This window comes from Tupaia chinensis, unplaced genomic scaffold (genome assembly GCF_000334495.1).
Source record: "Tupaia chinensis unplaced genomic scaffold, TupChi_1.0 Scaffold000623_1, whole genome shotgun sequence".
NCBI lineage: Eukaryota > Metazoa > Chordata > Mammalia > Scandentia > Tupaiidae > Tupaia > Tupaia belangeri.
Window position 1 is genome coordinate 553,051 of NW_006160143.1, and position 21,560 is coordinate 574,610.

The 21,560-nt window shown below is 40.1% G+C and overlaps 1 protein-coding gene across 1 annotated transcript; it reads left to right on the forward strand.

The window, feature by feature from the left end:
* Positions 1–1,261: 1,261 nt before the first annotated feature.
* On the forward strand, positions 1,262–7,222 carry LOC102492072 (T-cell surface glycoprotein CD1b). The gene is made up of 6 exons (XM_006159066.2): positions 1,262–1,319; positions 1,564–1,830; positions 2,424–2,702; positions 4,070–4,348; positions 4,727–4,820; positions 7,201–7,222. Exons 1-6 carry the CDS (start codon positions 1,262–1,264, stop codon positions 7,220–7,222), a joined length of 999 nt encoding a protein of 332 aa, XP_006159128.1.
* Positions 7,223–21,560: the final 14,338 nt, after the last annotated feature.

A 21,560-nucleotide genomic window follows, 5' to 3' on the forward strand; every position in this document is an offset into this window, starting at 1 on the left:
TCTGGAGTCATCTACAAATTTGGGGAGTGGGGGCTGTGTTTAACCCTTGAAATGACTAGGTATTTTTTTCTCTTGCTTGTTTGAGTCACTGAGCATAGTTATTTTATTCTGTCTTTTCTCTCCATATAGTAGATTTTGTCCTTATCAAATTTTGGAGAAATCCCTTTATGTATTACTAGGGGTCATGCTAAATAGTGATGTCAAATTATTGGATCATCAGAAAAGTCATGACACATTTTTGTATAGAAAAACATAAAACTTTTAATCTCCCTTCTTCTTGCCCTTCTTTTTGTTATATAAACAGCTTTCTCAGTTACCTTTTCAATGAACACATGGATGGGGAAACAGAACCTGTTCTGGTTGGGCAAATTCACCCATATCCTGGCTAAAACAACTTTTATTTCACTTATAATTCCTCAGTCTTTTTTTTTTTTTGAGGTTGACAAAGTGAATATCAATGCATGCACACATGCACACACAGAAACACACACACACACACACGAACACAGACAAATTAGAATGTGGCATTAAGAGCATCAGTAAAGGGGAGCAAGAAAAGAAAGAAGAGACACTCAGGACCAGCAGATGGTATAATAATTACGTTGCTGGACTCCCATGTAGTCGACCACAGTTCAAGTCCCAGACCCAGTGGCTTAAAACTCACATTAAGTGCATGTGCACCAAAGGAGAATGGAGAAGGGATTGTGGTGAAGAAATCTCCTGGGGGCAGATTTCTTGCTTTCTGTCTCTCTGGCAAATGCATATGCCCTGTAGCAAAATTTTATTTAAAAACATAGAAAGAAGAGACACTAATAACACTGAGAAGGGGGGGGTGGCAGAGTGTAGGAAAAGGGAGGGCAGTGAGGAGAGGAAGTCAGAGTTGGAGGGATGAACAAGTTTAGTGATTATTTATTGTCACTCTTGTTTACACAGATGAAATTATGGCTCAAGGGCACAAAGCTGGCCTTTCAAAATGACACAGGGGGCTTTTCCAAGGAGCTGTGAAAGAAACTGAAGACAAAGGTCAGCTGGAAGCCAAGGAGGTAAGAGAAAGTCTAGAAGTCAGGGCTGAAGGGGAATCAGAGGCAAAGTAGGAGGCTCAAGTCTTTGGGAGGCACTATTTTTTTTTTTTTCTGAAATGTAATTTGGATGACAAAGAAAATTGTCAGTTGGAAGAGAGAGGAAGTCACTATAGAGTACTGAGACCAGAAATCAGAGATCTAACACCGTCTCTGAGACAGAAGTTCCATCTCGCAGTGAAATGCTACTTCAGCTGCTTCTCTTGTTAGTTGTCTTGCCAGGTGGTGACAGTGTGGATGGTAAGAGTAATTCTGGCAGCTTCTAGCTGGTGCAGGGGGTCTGGATAGACGCAAGCTATGCTTATGCAGGTTTACTTGGGCACCACAGGTCTGAAGGATAGGGTTGGAGCCATGGACTATGTCAGGCTTCATATGTTCTCAATCTCTAGGTTCTTGTCCTCTGGAACTTTTAAATTTCCATTCTTTTGCATTCATTCCCAGTTCTCTCTTTCTCTTCATTATTTTATCTTTCTACTCTTCACAGCCTTCCAGGACCCTACCTCTTACAGTGTCATCCAAATTGCCTCATTTGTCAACAGCACCTGGGCACAAATTCAAGGCTCAGGCTGGCTGGGTGATCTGCAGATCCATGGCTGGGACAGAGACGCAGACACAGCCATATTCCTGAAGCCCTGGTCCAAGGGCAACTTCAGTGATGAGAAAATGGCTGAAATGGTGGAGATATTCCGAGTCTACCTCTTTGGATTCATTCAAGAGATCCAAAAGCGTACAAGTGAATTGCAGCTGAAGTGTGAGTTCAGTCCCCTGAACTGGGAATATGCTCCATGACTTTATCTCTGTTTTTGCAAGCTGCTGATCCCTCTGAGCCTTCTCTCTTTCTCCTCACTTTACTAGGGTCATCTCTCTCTCTGACTCTCACCTTCACAAAGTATTCCTGATGCTTGATGCTTTTGCACTCTTCTCTGTGAGATTAAGTTTCCCCTTTTGGAATGAACCCCTGGCAGGACTACTGTCAAACTTGGCTTTCAGGCCTCTTCTCCGTCCTTGTGCTGAGAGCTATAAAGTGTGGCTTCCTCTTTTCATCCATCCCTTCAGTTGTCTCCTCTCTGAGGCCTCCTCTCAGTGAGGCCCTTTGTTCACTATGGAATGCTGCCCTTCAGACTTCACCACTCTGCCTCTCCTCTTCTCGTTTACCTGCCATGCCCCTTCCTCCATTTTCATGCTTACCCCTCCCCAGTGATCTTTTTCCTAAAAATGTGTAAGTACTTTAATTAGTTTTTGACTCATTATTTCACACCCAAATCCAAAATTCTAGGTTCTTGACTCACTCCACTCCCCTTTTTTGCTTATGTGTACTAATTGTTCTGTTTTCCTTCTACCAAGACCCTTTCGAGATCCAGGGCAGAGCAGGCTGTGAGCTACGTACTGGAGGTACCACAGAAAGCTTCTTGAGGGGAGCTTTAGGAGGACTGGATTTCCTGAGCCTCAAGAATGATACATGCGTGCCTTCCCCAGAAGGTGGCGAGATAGCGCAGCGAGTGTGCACACTGCTTATGCAATATCAGGGCATCATCGAAATAGTGCAAAATCTCCTCTTTGAAATATGCCCCCAGTATCTCTTGGGAGTCCTTGAGGCAGGGAAGGCGGATCTGCAGAAACAAGGTTAGTGCTGCTCTCTCTTTCACTTCCATCATGTTCTCTAAGCTTAAGAGTAGGGCAGTACTCAAGAAGGAAAGGGGTTAAATTAACATTTGGTCTCAAAAGAGTGGGAGAGGTCACTGTCCGCTTGTGGGTATTTGAGTGCCAGTACTCTGGACTAGAGTCTCACTGTGACACTCTCCCTGCCCCTTCCTGTCTCAGTGAAGCCCCAGGTCTGGCTGTCCAGTGGCCCCAGTCCGGGTTACCTCTTTGGATTCATTCAAGAGATCCAAAAGCGTACAAGTGAATTGCAGCTGAAGTGTGAGTTCAGTCCCCTGAACTGGGAATATGCTCCATGACTTTATCTCTGTTTTTGCAAGCTGCTGATCCCTCTGAGCCTTCTCTCTTTCTCCTCACTTTACTAGGGTCATCTCTCTCTCTGACTCTCACCTTCACAAAGTATTCCTGATGCTTGATGCTTTTGCACTCTTCTCTGTGAGATTAAGTTTCCCCTTTTGGAATGAACCCCTGGCAGGACTACTGTCAAACTTGGCTTTCAGGCCTCTTCTCCGTCCTTGTGCTGAGAGCTATAAAGTGTGGCTTCCTCTTTTCATCCATCCCTTCAGTTGTCTCCTCTCTGAGGCCTCCTCTCAGTGAGGCCCTTTGTTCACTATGGAATGCTGCCCTTCAGACTTCACCACTCTGCCTCTCCTCTTCTCGTTTACCTGCCATGCCCCTTCCTCCATTTTCATGCTTACCCCTCCCCAGTGATCTTTTTCCTAAAAATGTGTAAGTACTTTAATTAGTTTTTGACTCATTATTTCACACCCAAATCCAAAATTCTAGGTTCTTGACTCACTCCACTCCCCTTTTTTGCTTATGTGTACTAATTGTTCTGTTTTCCTTCTACCAAGACCCTTTCGAGATCCAGGGCAGAGCAGGCTGTGAGCTACGTACTGGAGGTACCACAGAAAGCTTCTTGAGGGGAGCTTTAGGAGGACTGGATTTCCTGAGCCTCAAGAATGATACATGCGTGCCTTCCCCAGAAGGTGGCGAGATAGCGCAGCGAGTGTGCACACTGCTTATGCAATATCAGGGCATCATCGAAATAGTGCAAAATCTCCTCTTTGAAATATGCCCCCAGTATCTCTTGGGAGTCCTTGAGGCAGGGAAGGCGGATCTGCAGAAACAAGGTTAGTGCTGCTCTCTCTTTCACTTCCATCATGTTCTCTAAGCTTAAGAGTAGGGCAGTACTCAAGAAGGAAAGGGGTTAAATTAACATTTGGTCTCAAAAGAGTGGGAGAGGTCACTGTCCGCTTGTGGGTATTTGAGTGCCAGTACTCTGGACTAGAGTCTCACTGTGACACTCTCCCTGCCCCTTCCTGTCTCAGTGAAGCCCCAGGTCTGGCTGTCCAGTGGCCCCAGTCCGGGTCCTGGCCGTCTGCTGCTGGTGTGCCACGTCTCAGGATTCTACCCCAAGCCCAGGTGGGTGATGTGGATGCGGGGGGAGCAGGAGCAGCCGGGCACTCAGCAAGGTGACGTCCTGCCCAATGCTGACTGGACGTGGTATCTCCGAGTCACCCTGGACGTAGCAGCTGGGGAGGAGGCTGGCCTGTCTTGTCGAGTGAAGCACAGCAGCCTAGGAGGCCAGGACATCATCCTGTACTGGGGTGAGGAAGGAAATGGGAGTGGGTGGTCCTCACATACAGAGGGAGGTTCTGGGGAAGCATGGGGCTTGACTGATGGAAGAGTTAAAGGAATAGTTAAATATGTTTGTGGGATCCCAGCCAATTCCAACAGGAATAAAAGTTAATAACCCAAGACATAGAAGGGGTGAGGATGAAGTAAGTGTACATTGTATGGGTTGGGGCAAGAGAGATGAAGAAATGAGTATATTGTTACCCAGAATATGAGAGAAGGAGCTGGAGCTGGACTTGCTTTGTAAACAGGTGAATGGTGGTGCTGATATTCGGGTGGGCAAAGAAAGGCCACAGGATTCAGTGTACAGGATTTGAAGTGACACGCTTTTGTTCTGTCCTAATTGTCAGGACACCCCATCTCTACTGGCATGATCTTTTTGGCAATAATAGTGACCTGCTTGGTCATTTTGCTATTCCTGGCATTATGGTTTATGAAGCGTCGGTGAGTTTTTCTTTTTCTTTTTTTCCTTTTTAAGTTTATTTATTCCTTGAGGGAGAGAGTGAGAAAGGGAAGCACCCTCAGCAGGGTCTATGCCTAATAACACTTAGCATTAGTCAGCCATCACAGGACATGTAAATGTCCCTGGCATGTACAGGGAGACCTCAGAACCAGAAGCCAGAACCTTCCCAGTCATGTAGTCTCAGCACCAGGGACCCAGTCACTGTTCTGCTCATGTAGCAGGCACGGTTATTTCCCCCTTTAAACCCTTTGTCTTTCCTGTGCACATTTATCTGTTTAACAACATAGCCTCAATCCTTCCCCCAGAACTTTTCCCCTCAATTCCCATCTCCTTTATATGGATATTAAGAAAAACTTCTATGAAAGTTCACACAATAAAGTTTACCATGTTAACCATTTCTTTTTTTTTTTTTGGAGAAGTTTTTGCTATAGGGCACGTGTACTCGCCAGACAGAGACAGAGAGATAGAAAGCGAGAAATTACCCCCCAGGGGGATGGCCATGCTGCAATCTCTTCTCCTCCATTATCCTCTTGGGATCTTGGGCACGCATGCACACGCGTCCAGCGTGAGTTTTAAGCCACTGGTTCCGGGACGCGAACCACAGTTGACTACGTGGGAGTCCAGCGACATAGCTATTACGCTAACTGCTAGTCCCATCCATCTTAACCATTTCTAATATACACCTCAATAGTGCTGAGTACATTAACGCTGTTGGGCAAGCACTCTCCAGTATTCTTTCATCTTGCAAAACCGAAACTCTATACCTATGGGACAGTATCTCTCCATTTCTCCCTCCTTCCAGCCCCTGGATAGGACCGCTCTACTGTCCTCCATGAATTTGACAACTCTTGGTAACTCACATAAGTAGAATCCTGTTGGGTTTTCAGAAAAGTCATGATGCATTTTTGCAACAGATAGCGCTAGTTAATTTATGGAAGTACTAGTCATTTGCATCTATGTTATTGCTATGTCATCTGACAACTGACACTGATAGCTTCATTTAAAAAAATATCAAGTGATTTGTTTGAGTTTTGGAGATTTTACAAATTATAGATGAAAGACCAAAGTGTGCATTTTTGCCATATTTTACTGTTTTACTTCCATAAAGGGAAGAACTCATGTCAAGCTTGTGGAAGTTGCATACAGTCCATGGTGACAATGCTCTGCAAGAATGTTAGTGGCAGTGATGGTTCATAAATTTCCATGCTGGTGGTGATTTTGATCTCACCAATGCTCCTAGGACAGGGAGGCCCACCGAGGTTGATGACGATAAAATACATTGCTTGAGTCCCTCCATGACACGAGAGATTGTAGAAATATGGAACATCCATCATTCAAGCATTCATGACCACCTAAAGAAGCTGGGTTATGTAAAGCAGGCTTGATATTTGGGTTCTTCATGAACTCAAAGGTCATTTGATGGCACATATAAACATCTATGAAATGTTCATTAAATGTGAGGAAAATGATCCTTTTTGAAGTGACTAAGAAATGATGATGAGAAATAGATGGTTAACGATGATGCGGCACATAATGGTCTTGGTCCTGACATGATGATTTGCCTCAATCATCGAAAGGAGAAATGCATCAGACGGAGGTTATGCTGTCAACGTGGTGGGATTTTAAAGGTGTCGTGTTTTTTGAGCTCCTACCAAGGAACCAAACAATCAATTTTAATGTATACTGTTGCCAGTTGGACAGTTTGAATGAATTCATCATCCAGAAACTTTCAGAGCTTATTGATCATAAAGGAGTTGGGTTCCATCATGACAACAAGAGACCACATGCAAGTTTGAACACCCATCAAAAGTTACTGGAGTTTGGTTGGAATGTGTTGCCTCACCCACCACACTCTCCAAAACTCCTTACATGGTATAATGTTCAATTCAGATGAGGTGTAAATCAGCACCTTGTTCATTTATTTTGCTGATAAAACAGGTGCTTCTATGAACAAGGAATTATGAAGCTCACTGAAAGATGTGAATGGTTATTGAACAAAATGGGCACTATATCTTTGATTGATATTTGTTTTAATATAAATAAATGACCTTTGAAAACAGAAAAAATGCATCATGACTTTTCCAACAACTCAGTACATTTGTGTTTTCATGACTGACTTATTTCACTTAGCGTAAATGACCTCAGGGGTCATTATGTTGTAGCATGTGATAGGGTTTTTGAACTTTCTTTTTCAAATCTAATAGTCCGTCATACATATAAAACACATTTTGTTTATTCATTTATTCACATATGGATACTTGTGTTGCTCTCACTTTTGGTTACTGTGAATAGTGTTGCTGTAAATGTGAGCATAAATACATTTCTTATATAAAGCTATTTGTTTGCTTATTTTCTTAACAGGTCATATCAAGATATTCCATAAGCTTTTATCACATCTCCTCTTCCAGTTTGAATAAGTACCAAGAAGCTCAAAATCCCAGGTTGTTGGCCAGGATTCAACCTTATCTTTTGATAGGTTTTTCAAAAGTTCATGGAAAATGTGTATTATTGAAAAAAGCTATGCATGGATTTCAAATTTTTTGCATTACAATAAAATCATAATTCAGTTAATATACTTGGGTTTGAACTTGTCATATTCCATGTTATACTTCTCCTTTTTCCCTGTCCTGCTTATATTTTTCTCTCTTCCCAGGTTTCTGTTTGCTTTCGGGTTATTTATAACTAATCATTTTTCCCATTTATTAGCTTTTTTTTTAAAGGACAATTTATTAATTTTTAAATTCTTTATTATTATTTTTTAATTTTACTAGAAACAGAGAAAGATAGAGGGAAAGTGAGAATGCAAGCCACCAGGTGTGGGACTTGAAACACAGTCACGTGGGAGTCCAGTGCCTTAACCACCACCACACCACCTGCTGGTCTCTTTAGCTTGATTCTTTTTTTTTTTTTTTGAGAGGTTTTTGCTATAGGGCACATGCGCTCACCAGGAAGACAGAGAGAGAGAGACAGAAAACAAGAAATCACCTCCAGAGTGGATGGCCACGCCACAGCCCCTTCTCCTCCATTCTCCTCTCAAGATCTTGGGCACGCACGCACACTCGCCTGGCGTGAGTTTAAGCCACGGGTCTGGGACTTGAACCGTAGTCAACTACATGGGAGTCCAGCAAATAGCCATTATGCTAACTGCTGGTCCCCTAGCTTGATTTTTTAATACTGACTAGTACACTTCAAAGTTATCAAGGTCTGAAAATAAGTAAAGTCAGAGAACTGTCACAGATTCAAGAAGACTAAAGAGACATAATAACTAACGATAGCGTGGTGACTTGAATTGAAACTTTGAACAGAAAACAATTAGTGAAAAAATGGTGAATAAGATTAAATATGTATTTTAGTTAATGTTAACATAATATTAATTTTATAGTTTTGACAAATTTACGATAGTAACATAAAATGTTAAATATGGGGAAACTGGCTGAAATGTATGGAAACTTGTTATTCTATCCTTATATATTTTCTTTAAATCTAAAACTGTTATGAAGTAAAAGTCTTAGTAAAGTAAAACTTCAGGAATTTCTAAAGTATATTAACTGATAAAATATCTACAATATGGGGCTAGGTGCTGGCCAGAATTAGTGCAATTGGACTTACATTTACAGACATTGTAATGTCTTACATTGGACTTACCTTATAGAGGCTCTGGGTTCATATCCTGGGACCTCCCTGAGAATACCAGAAACACAGACATGTGCTTGTCAGACCCAGTCCAGCTGAGGCTGCGGGTAGAGAATATCATGAAGATCTTGTTGGGGGATGCCTGCATCTCTGTCTGTATCACAGATGAAATAAATGGAATTAAAAAAAAAAGATGATCTACACAGGTGGATGCCACATGAAATAACACTCTGAGGGTACATAGTCTAACATAAACTAGATGCAACTCAAATAAATAAAATCTTGGAGGGAGAGAAGTGGAGGGAGAGAAGTAGCGAAAACAATTTAAATTAGAAATATATAAACAGTGCGTTGAATTAGCTGGAATTAAAAATATAAAGGCTGAGCCCAATCTGTGGTTTTGTTATTAAGGCTGCTAGATCCTGACAAGACAGTTTGAGTTCTAGAGCTGGTGGCATGCTGGATGCATGTGTGTGTGGTCCCCAAATCCCCAAATGAGGGAGAAATGGAGAAGGGATTGTTGCATGAGCATTCCTCATGGAGGATGATTTCTCACTTTCCCCTGTTTCTCTCTCTTTCTGTTTCTCTTTGGCAAGTGCCCATGACCTCTGGAAAACATTAAAAAAGAAAATAGAAAGGCTGAAATTCAGTTATCCAAGTATTCATATTTTATCACTGGGAGTCTTTGTGCACCAGATTGAGTTGTAACAACTATCCTGGCTGGAGATGATTAGAGAAGTGACATTCAAGCTAATAAAAAAAAAAAACTTGCCTTATGCAATGATCACTCCATCTTCTAGTGTACCTCACTAATAATGCAAGGAATGATGAAACAACAATCTTTAGTCACAGAGAGTACAATCTCACTGTACTGACTGTGGATGAAGGACAAATGAAACACTACAGTCACCACACCAGTGTGTCAGAAATTTCAGATTGGTTGAGCATGCTTGTCTTCGGAATTCACTTCTGAGGGGATGATCAGGCTAATGTGTGTGAGTTGAACATATGTCAATTATAGAACACAGGTGGACATGAGTAAAAAATGAAAGTTACCGTTTTCAGTTTAAATGGTAAGTCCTCAATTTTTGAATTTAAGTTGAATTTCATTAAATACTGTATGGGACGTCAGAGAATAGAACTGTTTCATTATGGAGGCAGTTTGATTAGAAAGCAGTGCACTGGGGACCAGGCTGTGGTACAACAGTAACACAACCGGCCCCACCTGAGTTTAGGCCTCCCCGAGCAAGCTCATCTGTGACCCTCTCTGGCTGGGGCTGAAGATGTACTTAAGCATGAAGACGGTTGGAAGTACCTGTATCTCTTTCTTTTTCTTTCTCCTTTTCTTTTTCTTTAGTTCCTCTTTCTTCTTCTTTTTCTCCCTAACTTTATTCTCTGTCTATGGAAAAATCAAGAAATAAAGTTAAGATAATTACTACTCTTAAATACAGTTAGCATAACTTAAAACTTCCTTGTTTACAAAAAAAAAAAAAAAAGGGGGGGGTGGGGTGGGGATGGGGTGGGGAGAAAGACAGGCATCTCCAGTTAGATTCAGCACTTTGAGGTCCTCAGAGCACACTGCGCTGCTTTGGCGTGTTCAAACCCGGTTCATGTCAATAGCCATGACTATGATGGTACGTGACAGACAACAACTGAGGGCTTGGAAAGAGGGGTGGAGGAACTTGCAGCTGGGTTTTCAAGAAGTGGGAGCTAAAGGGATTGGTTAGTGAGTTCACTTGTAGAAGTAATAATGTCTGGCTTCAGGGAATCTGAAGGCAAAATGCAACAAAAGGTACGGCAATGATCAGAGCAATGCGCGTTACCAAAGCCAGCGAGAATCCTTTTAATCCCCTCACCGTGGGATGGGGGGCAACCTCGGGTTCACAAGTTCACATGAATGGAAGTATTATCCAGAGGGAGATACCTTCTGAAAAGAATGAGACTTTGGGTCAGCTGCAGTGGCACTCAGTAGCATAGCATGACACTCTGCAATGCTCTATCTACCTGGAAGGTCAGAGTTCAAGTCCCATGTAAACTTGTACACACTGAATGTGAGCACATGAGACTGACACAGGCTGCAGGAGAGATCACAGCATGGAGACCTGTGGGGAGGTTTGTCTCTATTTGTCTCTCCAATTGAATAAATAAATAATAAGTAGACTTAAAAAATAAGACTTTAGGGAGAACATGCCATTCATCTTTAGAACTGGATTTTTAGATTTGGAAGGAAAAGAGCTGGAATACATAATCTTTTTGAAACTATCCATCGGGAGAAGTTAGCTTCTGCCTATTGTTCCCAGTCTCAGACTTGGACTTTCCCAATCAGATCCTGGTTCCTTTCTTCTTGGCCTGAATGTTGACATGGCCCTGCCTATTCCTAACTATCCCACGAAGTCCTTCCAGAAAAATCTCCTGTGTCTGAGAGTCTTCTTTTCTGCCCTTCCCAGTTAATTATTTCACAGTATTTTTTTTCTTTTATTTGAAAAAAATTTTTTTCATTTCATTTTTTTCCATACATTCAATCACATTATTGTTTGTCTTACAAAATGGATATTCACAGTACTTTTTTTTATCTTCAAATTTCCTGCCCACCAATTTACCTTACCCTTCCTCTGAATTCCAGTCTCCCATGTGATTATCTAGCAAATTATCCTTCCCTTGAATCCCTTTAATTTCTAGGTTATGATCTCTTCCTCTCTGCTATCCTTTCCATACTTATTCTCTTTTTCTCTCTGTCCCCTCCAGAGCTAGCCAACTTTGTAAGCAGGTGAATGGTGGTGTTGATACTTAGATGGGTAAAGAAAGACCACAAGATTCAGTGTACAGAAGTTGAAGTAACACATTTTTGTCCTGTCCTAATTTTCAGGATATCCCATCTCCATTGGCTTGATCTTTTTGGCAATAACGGTGACCTGCTTGGTTATTTTGTTATTCCTGGCATTATGGTTTACGAAGCGCTGGTGAGTTTTTGTTTTTTAAAGTTTGTTCATTTATTTATCCCTTAAGGAATGAATTAAAGAGTGAGAAGAAGCACTTGCAGCAGGGTTTTCACAGCCGATTCACATGTAGCCTCAGTCAGCCATTATCACTGGCACTTGTATGTACCTGGTATGTACAGGAAGACCTCATGATGTGAACCCAGGACTTCCCTGTAGTCTCAGCACCAGGGACCATTGCATCACTGTTATGCTACTGTGGCTGGCCAAAGCTGTTTCTTTTGTTCCCTGTCCACGTTCTCTCTCTTTCCCCAACATTTTATCTATTTAATCACTTTCACCACAAGCCATCCAATAGATCCTTTACCCTGATTTCTCATCTCTTCAATATGGAGATTTAAAACAACCTATGAAAGTTCACATAATAAAGTTCACCATCTTAACCATTTTTATTACATACTTTAACAGTGTGGAGTACATTGACAGTGTTGTGCAAGAAATCTCCAGTATCCTTTCATCTTGTCATACTGAATCTCTGTACCCATTGGACAGTATTTCTCAGTTTTCTCCTCCTTCCAGGGCCTTGTTAGGACCATTGTATTGTCTGCCTCCATGATTCGACAGCTCTAGGTATCTTATTTAAGTGGCATCATGCATTTGTGTTCTTGTTGCTAGCATATTTCACTTAGCATAATGACCTCAGGGCTCAACATGTAGCATGTGATGGGATTTTTAAACTTTCTTTTTTAACTCTAATATTCCATTGTAGATGCTTAACACACTTTCTTTCTTCATTCATCCATATGTGGATTCTTATGTTGTTTTCACCCTTGATTACTATGGCTAATGTTGCTGTGAACATGGGTATAAAAATATCTCTTGTATAAAGCTATCTCTTTTTGCTTGTTTTCGTAACAGGTCCTATCAGAGTATTCCAGGAGTCTTTATCACATCTCCTCTTGTATTTTCAATAAATACGAAGGAGCTCAGAACTCGAAAGTGTCAACAAGTATTCAATCTCATCACTTACAAGGCTTTCAACAAGTTCACGGAAACTATGTATTATGAAAAAATTATTTGTAGATTTAAAAAATTTTTGCTCCAAAATAAACTCATACTTCAGTGGATAACATTTGTTTTTAAATCTTTCATATTCCATCTTACTATCATTTCCCTCTCACTGTCCCACTTATATTTTTCTCTCGTCCCCATTTTCAAACTGCTTTCGGATGAAATATTTATTTATTTATTTATTAATGTTTTAGAGAGCTTTTTTGCTATAGGGCACATATGTTTGCCAGAAAGACAGAGAGAGACAGAGAGACAGAAAGTGAGAAATCACCCCCCACCCCCCAGGGGGCATGGCCACGTTGTAATCCCGTCTCCTCCATTCTCCTCTTGGGATCTTGGTCACGCACACACACGTACCTGGCGTGAGTTTAAGCCTCTGTGTCCGAGACTTAAACCGTGTTCGACTACATGGGAGTCCAGCGACATAGCCATTATGCCAACTGCTGGTCTCTAGATGAAATATTTAAAACTACATTTTTTTTTTTGCTTATTACCCTGGTTTCTTTAAGCTATTTTTAAAAACTGTCAGTGGATGCATGTGATGACTAGTGAGAAAGTACTCATCCCGTGAGCTGTGGCTGTGCGGGGGTCCTCTTTCCTCCATTGCTCCATCTCCTTAGAATTTTGATCCTGTATACACACATGCCTGGTGTGTCCTTCAAGCTACCGGGGCTGAGATCTGAATGACGGTCAGCTTTGGGATCTGACTCCCAATGTATTGAGCCAAACCCCTCATTGTGGGGCTAGCCCTAGCTTGTTTTTATGATGTTCACCATTCTTAAATTGTTTACCTTAGAAATTTTTACATGATCCTATACTAATGAAATTATAATATAAATCAACAATGTATACGTTTTACTGGTACAAAGAGCTTAGAACACTTTAATTCTATTTGTTCTTTTCTTTTTTTATAAGAGAACAAATCTCTCTCTTTTTTTTTAACTTTGTTTGTTTGTTTAAGTTGATCAGAGAGGGATAGAGTGTGAGAGAGAGAGAGAGAAGGAAAGTGAGAAAGCAAGCTGCCAGGTCCGGGACTTGAACTGCAGTTTATTTGTTCTTTTCTTGACACATGTTATAGTTGTCATATATCTAAGTTTATTTTATAAAGTAAATTTAACATTTTAAATAAGTTCTAAACATAATAAATATTTATTTTGATTCGTTTACTCTTTCCATTGCTCAATTTGGCGATTAGAATGGCAATTGATGATGAGCAAAGCCAGCTGACCTTATTGAATTAGAAACTGTATTATTCAAAATTGAAATTTAATTCCTTATGAAAACTGCTTTATTAGGACCAGCAATTGGCATAATGGCTATGTCACTGGACACCCATATAGTCAACCGTGGTTCAAGTCCCGGACCTGGTGGCTTAAACTCATGCTGGGCTTGTGTGCATGCGTGCCCAAGATCCCGGGAGGAGAAAGGAGGAGAAGGGATTGTGGCGTGGCCATCCCCCCAGGGGGTGATTTCTTTCTTTCTGTCTCTTTGTCCCTCTCTGTCTCTCTGGTGAGGACATGCACCCTGTAGCAAAAAAACCTCATCTAAAAAAAAAAAAAAAAAAAAAGGAAAAAAAGAACAGTAGCAAACAGGACATTTCCTTATATTTCAACAAATGTATTAAAAATACTATTATAAATCAGTTGTAGGTGATTTATCGCACTTTATTACTTAGGAAAATTATCCATAGCAAAGTTTTGTCCTATGATTCTAGAGAATTTTTCAGCTTGGGCAAAAGGTTAACAGTGAGGTTCTGAGAATGAGACTATGGGACAGCCCCAGATCAAGGCATAAGAAGGGGAATTTCTTCGTAACAGTCTTGACCACGAACAGAAGTTTGAGTCAAAAATGTGGTTAGGCACTGATAAAATTTTTTTAAGTAAGGCAGAAATACTTGTACCTTATATTGTTCTTAATGTTTATATTAGATATTTTTTTCCATTGGAATTTATTGTCTAGGTGATTTTAATTTAGCAATAAGCTTAATAATGATTTTGTTAAATTTTTTGGGGGTTGTTGTCAGAGATTCATTCCACTTTGCTCAGTTCTTTGGAGTGGTTTGCAAATTCTGTAACCTTGAAATTGAAAACTGGAGTGTGGTTAGCTTTACCTGTGTAATCGTGTAATATCTGGTGGAGTTTTCTCTCCCCCTTTTGCTTTATTTTGTAGATTCTACATTTCTTCTCATTAGTACAGTTACCTGTGGCTTTCATGTTTGGCATATGTTATTTCAACTTTTTTACTGTATTTAATTAATTAATTAATTAATTATTCTTAAAGAACCACTTTTTATTTAACTTTATTTATTAATCCACTTTAATTGGACCAGAGAGGGACAGAGCGAGAGAGGGAAAAGTGAGAAAGCATGTCACCTGGTCTGAGACTCAAACCACCATGCCACGTGCCGACCCCTACTGTATATTATTAATATGTCCTATAGATTGGTTGACTATCTATTCTTGTCTACAGTTTATAACATATTATAAATCCAAGGTAAATTTGCATAGCAACTTATTTGTAGAAAAGAAGAAATATTGAAAATAAATAATCTAGACATTCAATTCAGGATGTATGTGGAAGACCTTGAAAATGAATCAAAAAGGTATAGGCAAAAAGAAATAATTATAAAAACTGTATTATTAAGATGGAAATGAAAACAAATCATATTATAGAAGTTATCAATAAGCCATAAACTGTACTTATGAAAAAATTAATAAGATAACACATAAACATAAGACTGATTAAAAGAAGATAATGATAAAGTAAAAAAATAAGAATTTAAAAAGCAAGTGTTAATGAATGAAATTAAATAACAATGTATACAAGAAAACTACTTACAATTTTATATCAAGTGTTTTGAAGTCAAAATAAAAGGGAAAAATTTTAATGAAAGTTATAAATGCTGAAAAGAAGACCTTCAGGAAGAAGAAACCCTCAATATACCAGTTATGATAAATATTGAACCCAAAGTCAAAGTTATAAGTAATATAGAGATTCCAGGTCTTATGCGTTAGACAGTTTCAGGATATGGAAGAAAATGGAAAATAGTTGAAATCACTTTGTGAGGCTAAGATTATTACAGTGCAAAAACGCAGCAAACTGACAGAATATTTAAAGATAAACCAAGCACAGAAATAAAATCAAAGCAAACAAATAAACCCATCACCTAATAGTTATCTAATTTCCCCTATGAAGTTAAGGAATTTAAATTTAGATTTACGATGTATGTTTTTTACCAGGACTGTAAGAGTAATTGAACCTTGGAAGATCTACTAATGTTGTTGTGTATATTCAGAGACTAAAGCCCTATCTGATCATTTCACCACATGGCTGACAGAGCCTTCAATAAAATTATACATTGATGAAAAGAAATTTACCAATCTGGAATTAACATTAAAGCTGGAACCAGGACAAGAGCATCTTCTATTCCCAGTCAGTAAATAGAAATAAAGGAAGATGAAATTGTTTTTACAGATAATATGATTTTTTTCTATGGGACAAATAATAGAAAATCAGTTTAAAAAGAACTTAGCAGTATGGGAACCAGCAGTTAGTGTAATGGCTGTGTCGCTGGACTCCCACGTAGTCGACTGCAGTTCGAGTCCCAGACCCGGTGGCTTAAACTCACGCCAGGCGTGTGTGCGCGCGTGCCCAAGATCCCAAGAGGAGAATGGAGGAGAAGGGATTGCGGCATGGCCATCCCCCATGGGGGGTGATTTCTCGCTTTTTGTCTCTATGTCTCTCTCTGTCTGTCTGGCAAGCGCACACACCCTATAGAGAAAACCTCTCCAAAAAAAAAAAAAAAAAAAAAAAAAAGAACTTAGCAGTTTAAGTAGATAATAAAAATCACTATTGGGAGCAGCAGATGGCATGGTGGTTAAGGCACTGATTGTAGTCTGAGTCTCAGACCTGGCAGTTTGAACATCACACTGGATGCATGTGTATGTATGCTCTAAATCTCAGGACAAGAATGGAGGAGAAAGGCAAAATCCTAAAAAAAAAAAAAAAATCTCAATATGTTAAATAAACGTAGCAATACTATAATACAAAATTTCTTATTGAGTCCTACTTACTCCAAATAGTATCCAGAAAAAAAGGAAAAGGAAAAAAGAAAAAAGGAAACAAAAGAAAAAGCAAAAAATACTATTGATAGAAAAACAAAATGAGCTGTTTCTAAAATATAGAGAGAAAAAATGGAAGTGTTACATTCGCATTAATTTTATTCCATTTGTTTATTTTTATTATGTTTGATGTTATGAATGTATGAAATGTTTCATTTGTTTAAACTTTAATTTTTCTCAGCCATATTTTACAGTTTTCAGTGTACACATCTTGCAGTTCATTTATTAAATTTTTTTCATGTATTTTACTTTTTAGAATTTTATGAATGAAATCACTTTTTAATTTCATCTTGGATGATTTATTATGTGTGTGTGTGTGTGTGTGTGTGTGTGTGTGTGTGTGTATATGTATATAAAATTTGAGAGATTTTTGCACAGGCCAAAGAGACAGAGACAGAGAGACAGAAAATGAAAAATCACACCCTCTCCCTGCAATCCTTTCTTCTCCATTCTCCTTTCAGAATTTTGGGCATGCATACACATGCACCCAGCATGAATTTAAAGCCATGAGGTCTGAGACTTGAACTGTGGTCAGCTATGTGGGAGTCCAATGACATAACCATTACACCATCTACTGGTCCCAGTATTGGCATATTTAACTTGTAGAAATTCATTGTTCCCTTTGACTCCCACATTTGTTTTTAATTTTTGTTTGTTTAGATTTTTGTAATTTGGTACATACACTCACTAGACACACACACACACACACACACACACACACATACACAGAGAATGTGTGAAATCACCTTCAAGGGGATGGCCAGCAGCCACAATCCTCCATTCTTCTCTGGAGATTTTGGGCACACATGCACATGTGCCTGGCCTGTTTTTCAGCTGCTGGATCCAGAATTAGAACTGTGGAATTGGTCATGTGGGATCCAGTGTCTTAACCAATTGCTGACCCTCCTTTTGTTTTTTTTTAAAATAATTTCTACCTCTTAAGCAATGCAATCATGTCCCCCTTCATGATGTTTTGGTCAATAATGGGCTGCATATATGATAGTGATTCCATAGACTATAATGTTTTTTGGAATTTCTTATCACCTAGTGACGCTGTAGCCATCATAACACACACAGTGCAATACATTACTCAACTGCTTGTGGTAATGCTTGCATAAACAAACCTACTGCATGTCCAGTTGTATTAAAGTATAGCACATACAATTATGTACAGAACATAATAGTTAATAGTAATGACATGGGGGAGCCACGCCGAGTCTTGCCTGTGATTTACAAAGAAGTGGATACTTGGACACAGAGAGGAGATAGCAAAGTGGAGTTTATTAAGGGAGTGAAGGAAGAACAGAGTTGCCAAGCAGGATCCTGAATGGATTTCTGAAGAGGAACTGAAGCAAAGGGATTTTATCTTGGTTGAGAGGGGCTTAGTCCATTGTTCTCATGAAGGACTTGCACATTGCATGTGTTCTCCTCATGGAGGGTGGGGAGGGTGTCACATGTTACAAGAGTGCAGTTATTTTCTTAATTTTGGAATGGGTACAAAGGTCCTGAGACTCTCTTTGTCTAAAAGCTTTGGACCACAAAGACCATTATCTTCTTACTGGCATGCGGTCTCCCTGGACAAAGCCTTAGTTGCTATATTTGTTTTAGGTGGATCACTGAGTCACTCCTGCTCGTTCTCTCTTTTGAGCGAGCATTTCAGTGACAGCTGAGTTGCTGCTGAGCTGTTGTGTCTCCATCTTGAAGTTTAGCCATTTTGTGATTCCTTTTTGGGCCTATATCCTAACTATATTTTTAGGGTTCCTGTGTCCTATCTCAGTAATAAGCAACTATGTTACTGATTTGTGTATGTATTGCACCATACCTTTTATTGTTATTTTATAGTGCATTTCTGCTTATGAGAAAGTGGTATACCATAAAACTATATGCCATGTTATTTCAGTACCAGCTCATGTATTTCCGGTTCATTCCATATTTTGATAACATCATTTTTGTTAGGGTGTTCTCTGCAATATGTTAGAGTGGCCTTGGTTGTGGGCTGTGAAAGAATTCACAAATGTAGACAGCAGTGGATAGGTACTGTTTTATTATTCACTTTCCAAAGAGAGGAAAGGAATCATATGCAAGAGTTGCATCATCCCTGAAGGGTGGTGGCTGAGGACTTTTAAAGGGAAAGGATTTAGGGTGGGTGATTAAGGTGGTCCAGAAACAGCAGCTAGTTGGTCTTCTCCATCAACTGGGTTGTTCAGAGGTTGTCTCTGGGGGAGTCGGGCATCTGCAGTAAAATTATGCAGTCCCACTTTCTTCCCACCTTTCAGGTGAACATTTTTCTCTGAGCCCAAAGAATTTTCCACTATGGGATGTCTTCTTTCACAGGACCAGCCAGACCAGGTTTGACTCTTTAGGCTTTTCTCCCTGCTCTGCCAAGGGTGCTCAAGTTTGCCTGAAACATTGCCTTCCCTTGAGCAGAGCTTAAGATAAGAGACAAATATACAAGGGTTGACTCCTAAACAGAGAAAAAGAAAGAAAACGTTCAAGGTTTCTGTGGAACTGTGAAAGTGTCCTTGCACCACCATCATTTTATCTTTTTTTTTTTTTTTTTCAAAATTTTTTCCAGAGGGCACATGAGCTCATCGAGGGCAGTGTGATGGGGGGTATTTGGGGGATTTTCCATAGGAAAATAGTCATGTTTCAGTTCCTCCTTCTCCATATCTCCCGTCTTTGGGATTTGGGGCATGTATGCACATAGCCAGTGTGTTTTTCATGCTGCAGGTCCAGGGCACAACCAAGCAGCAGGCCATAAGTGTTCGAGTCACCTCAGCCACTATGCCATAGACTGGCCCTTTTTCATCTTCTATACTGTGCTTTTCCTATAACTTTTCTGGGTTTAAATATGTTGAGATGCACATTAACCATCATGTGACAATCACCAAGTATTCAGCACAGTGCCATGCAGTACAAGTTTCGGGCTTAGGAGAAATGACCAGTGCCATATAGCCTGGCTGTGTAGGAGGCTATGCCCTCTAGGCTTAGCCCATGATATTCTCCTGAGGGAATCACATAATGACCCATTTCTTAGAAGACACGTCCATCGTGAAGTGATGCACAAATGCATTCTTTATGTAATGCATCGTTGTCAGACTGACTGTTGATTCTTAAATATGGACTTTGCTCTTTGAATATGCTTCCTCGTAGACTCTGAGTTGTTTTGCTAAGTCTAACACCTGAGCAATGTCAAAAGACATTTCTATAAAAGCTGTTGGATGATGAGGATGGTGAATTTAATGTCTTTGTATTGACTGACATGCATGGTATTCCTTTTGGAAAAGTAAATGTAATACACTGCAAAGTTATATGTGATTCAATGGAATAGAAACAAGATTATGATAATAATAAACTCATTTTAAGAAGCAAAGCAAAAAAAGGTATTTCTATAGATATCTTTTCTCCCCTTTTTATGTCCTTTCTTTGCTGTTGAAAAATGGGTAATTTAGATCATTTCTTGATTCTGATCTTCTCCCAGCTGTTGGGGTTGTTTTTGGTGTGTATGTCTAGTGAGTTGCTTGCAGTCATTCAGAACAGTGTTGTCTCGTTTCACACTGTGCAGCTGCTGAGGTCTCTGCTAAGTTAGAGAAATTTGTGTTTATCCTTTTAAATCTGGTTTCTTAGGGATCACTCCTGTGTCAGCAGAGCCTACTGTCACCCAAGGATTGCTCAGGAGCTGTGCTCAAACACTTTGGGCCCTTAAGGCTCCTACCCTTTACGAGTGGACTTTTGTTTGGGCTTGGAGAACCCACTCCAAGTTCAGAAAGTTTGCAAGTCTGTCCTAATTTTACCTTCTGCCCAACTATTTTTGTATTTCCTCCCAGTATGTGAATAAGTCTTACATTCATCTAGAGACTGGCAGAAAGCTGGGGATGGTCATTTCTGGACTCTTTTGACAGTTGTGCACCTTTGCACACATATGCATCCTTTCACACCGCTGGAAACTGGAGGGGGTGGGTGTGTTCTCACAATCATCATGGTCTTACTCACAGGACTTTGCTCCAGATTTTTTAGCTTGTCTGAGGATGTGCTGAGGGACCCAGGTTGCACCTCAGGCTAGCTAGGACATTAACTTTTCCCATTTGTTTGCCACTCAGTTTGCTATTGTTTGTGATGATGCCTCTGAGTTTGTTTTTACCCCCTTACTCCTGTCTTAACCGGGGTAGCCACCACCTGCAGAGAAGAAGTTGTCCCAGTCCTGGCAGAAAGGCGGTGAAGTACTCTGTGTGGGAGGAGTCATATTTGCAGCTGTGCTCAGCAGCTGGTTTAACAGTTTTCTAGAATAAACACTTACCAATTTGTTATATGTCTTTGATACATTTCTTGGTATGACTGTTTTTGAAAAATGTGTCCAGTTTTATCTTTGTTTGGGGAGAAGAGCAGTGATTAGCCATGCTCCTCACTCTGCCATTCTGAAGTTTTCCAGGAAAGAGAAATGAAGGGTCCAGAATAGCTGCAGCACCTCCTTGTGTGCATGGTCTTGGCATGCATCCTGAACATTCCCACTTTCCTAAGAACTTAGTGTGAGGCACAGGACTAAAAACTTCTATAGAGATGTCGCTGGGTGTGTAAAAGTGCATTGCAGGCCTACTGGAAGGTACGTAGCATAAGCAGAGTATTCAAGCTGGAACTCAGTCTTTCTAATGTGGGAGGGGGCAGGAGTAAGACCTCATGTTATCCAGAGCTCACCTCAGAGGCCATCTTTCTGTAAGTGCTGACCAGCCAGCACACATGAAGCCAATAACTCAAAGAACTGATGGGAGAATGAGCTCTGACACATTCGTTACTGAGTTTGTCTGAGTTTGCAGATGCTGCAGGCTGCTACAGGGGAACCAGGGGAACTGTGCCCTTATTAGATCATAAACCTCCTGGACTCATTGCTTATGTAAACACAACTTTACTAGAGTATATATACATGTATGTTTGTGCATGTATATATATATATATAATATATATA

Coding starts and splice junctions, on each gene's coding strand:
- LOC102492072 (XM_006159066.2), top strand. CDS start 1,262: ATGCTACTTCAGCTGCTTCTCTTGTTAGTTGTCTTGCCAGGTGGTGAC. Junction 1,831..2,423: donor AAGTGAATTGCAGCTGAAGT/GTGAGTTCAGTC, acceptor CCTTCTACCAAG/ACCCTTTCGAGATCCAGGGC. Junction 4,349..4,726: donor GGACATCATCCTGTACTGGG/GTGAGGAAGGAA, acceptor CCTAATTGTCAG/GACACCCCATCTCTACTGGC.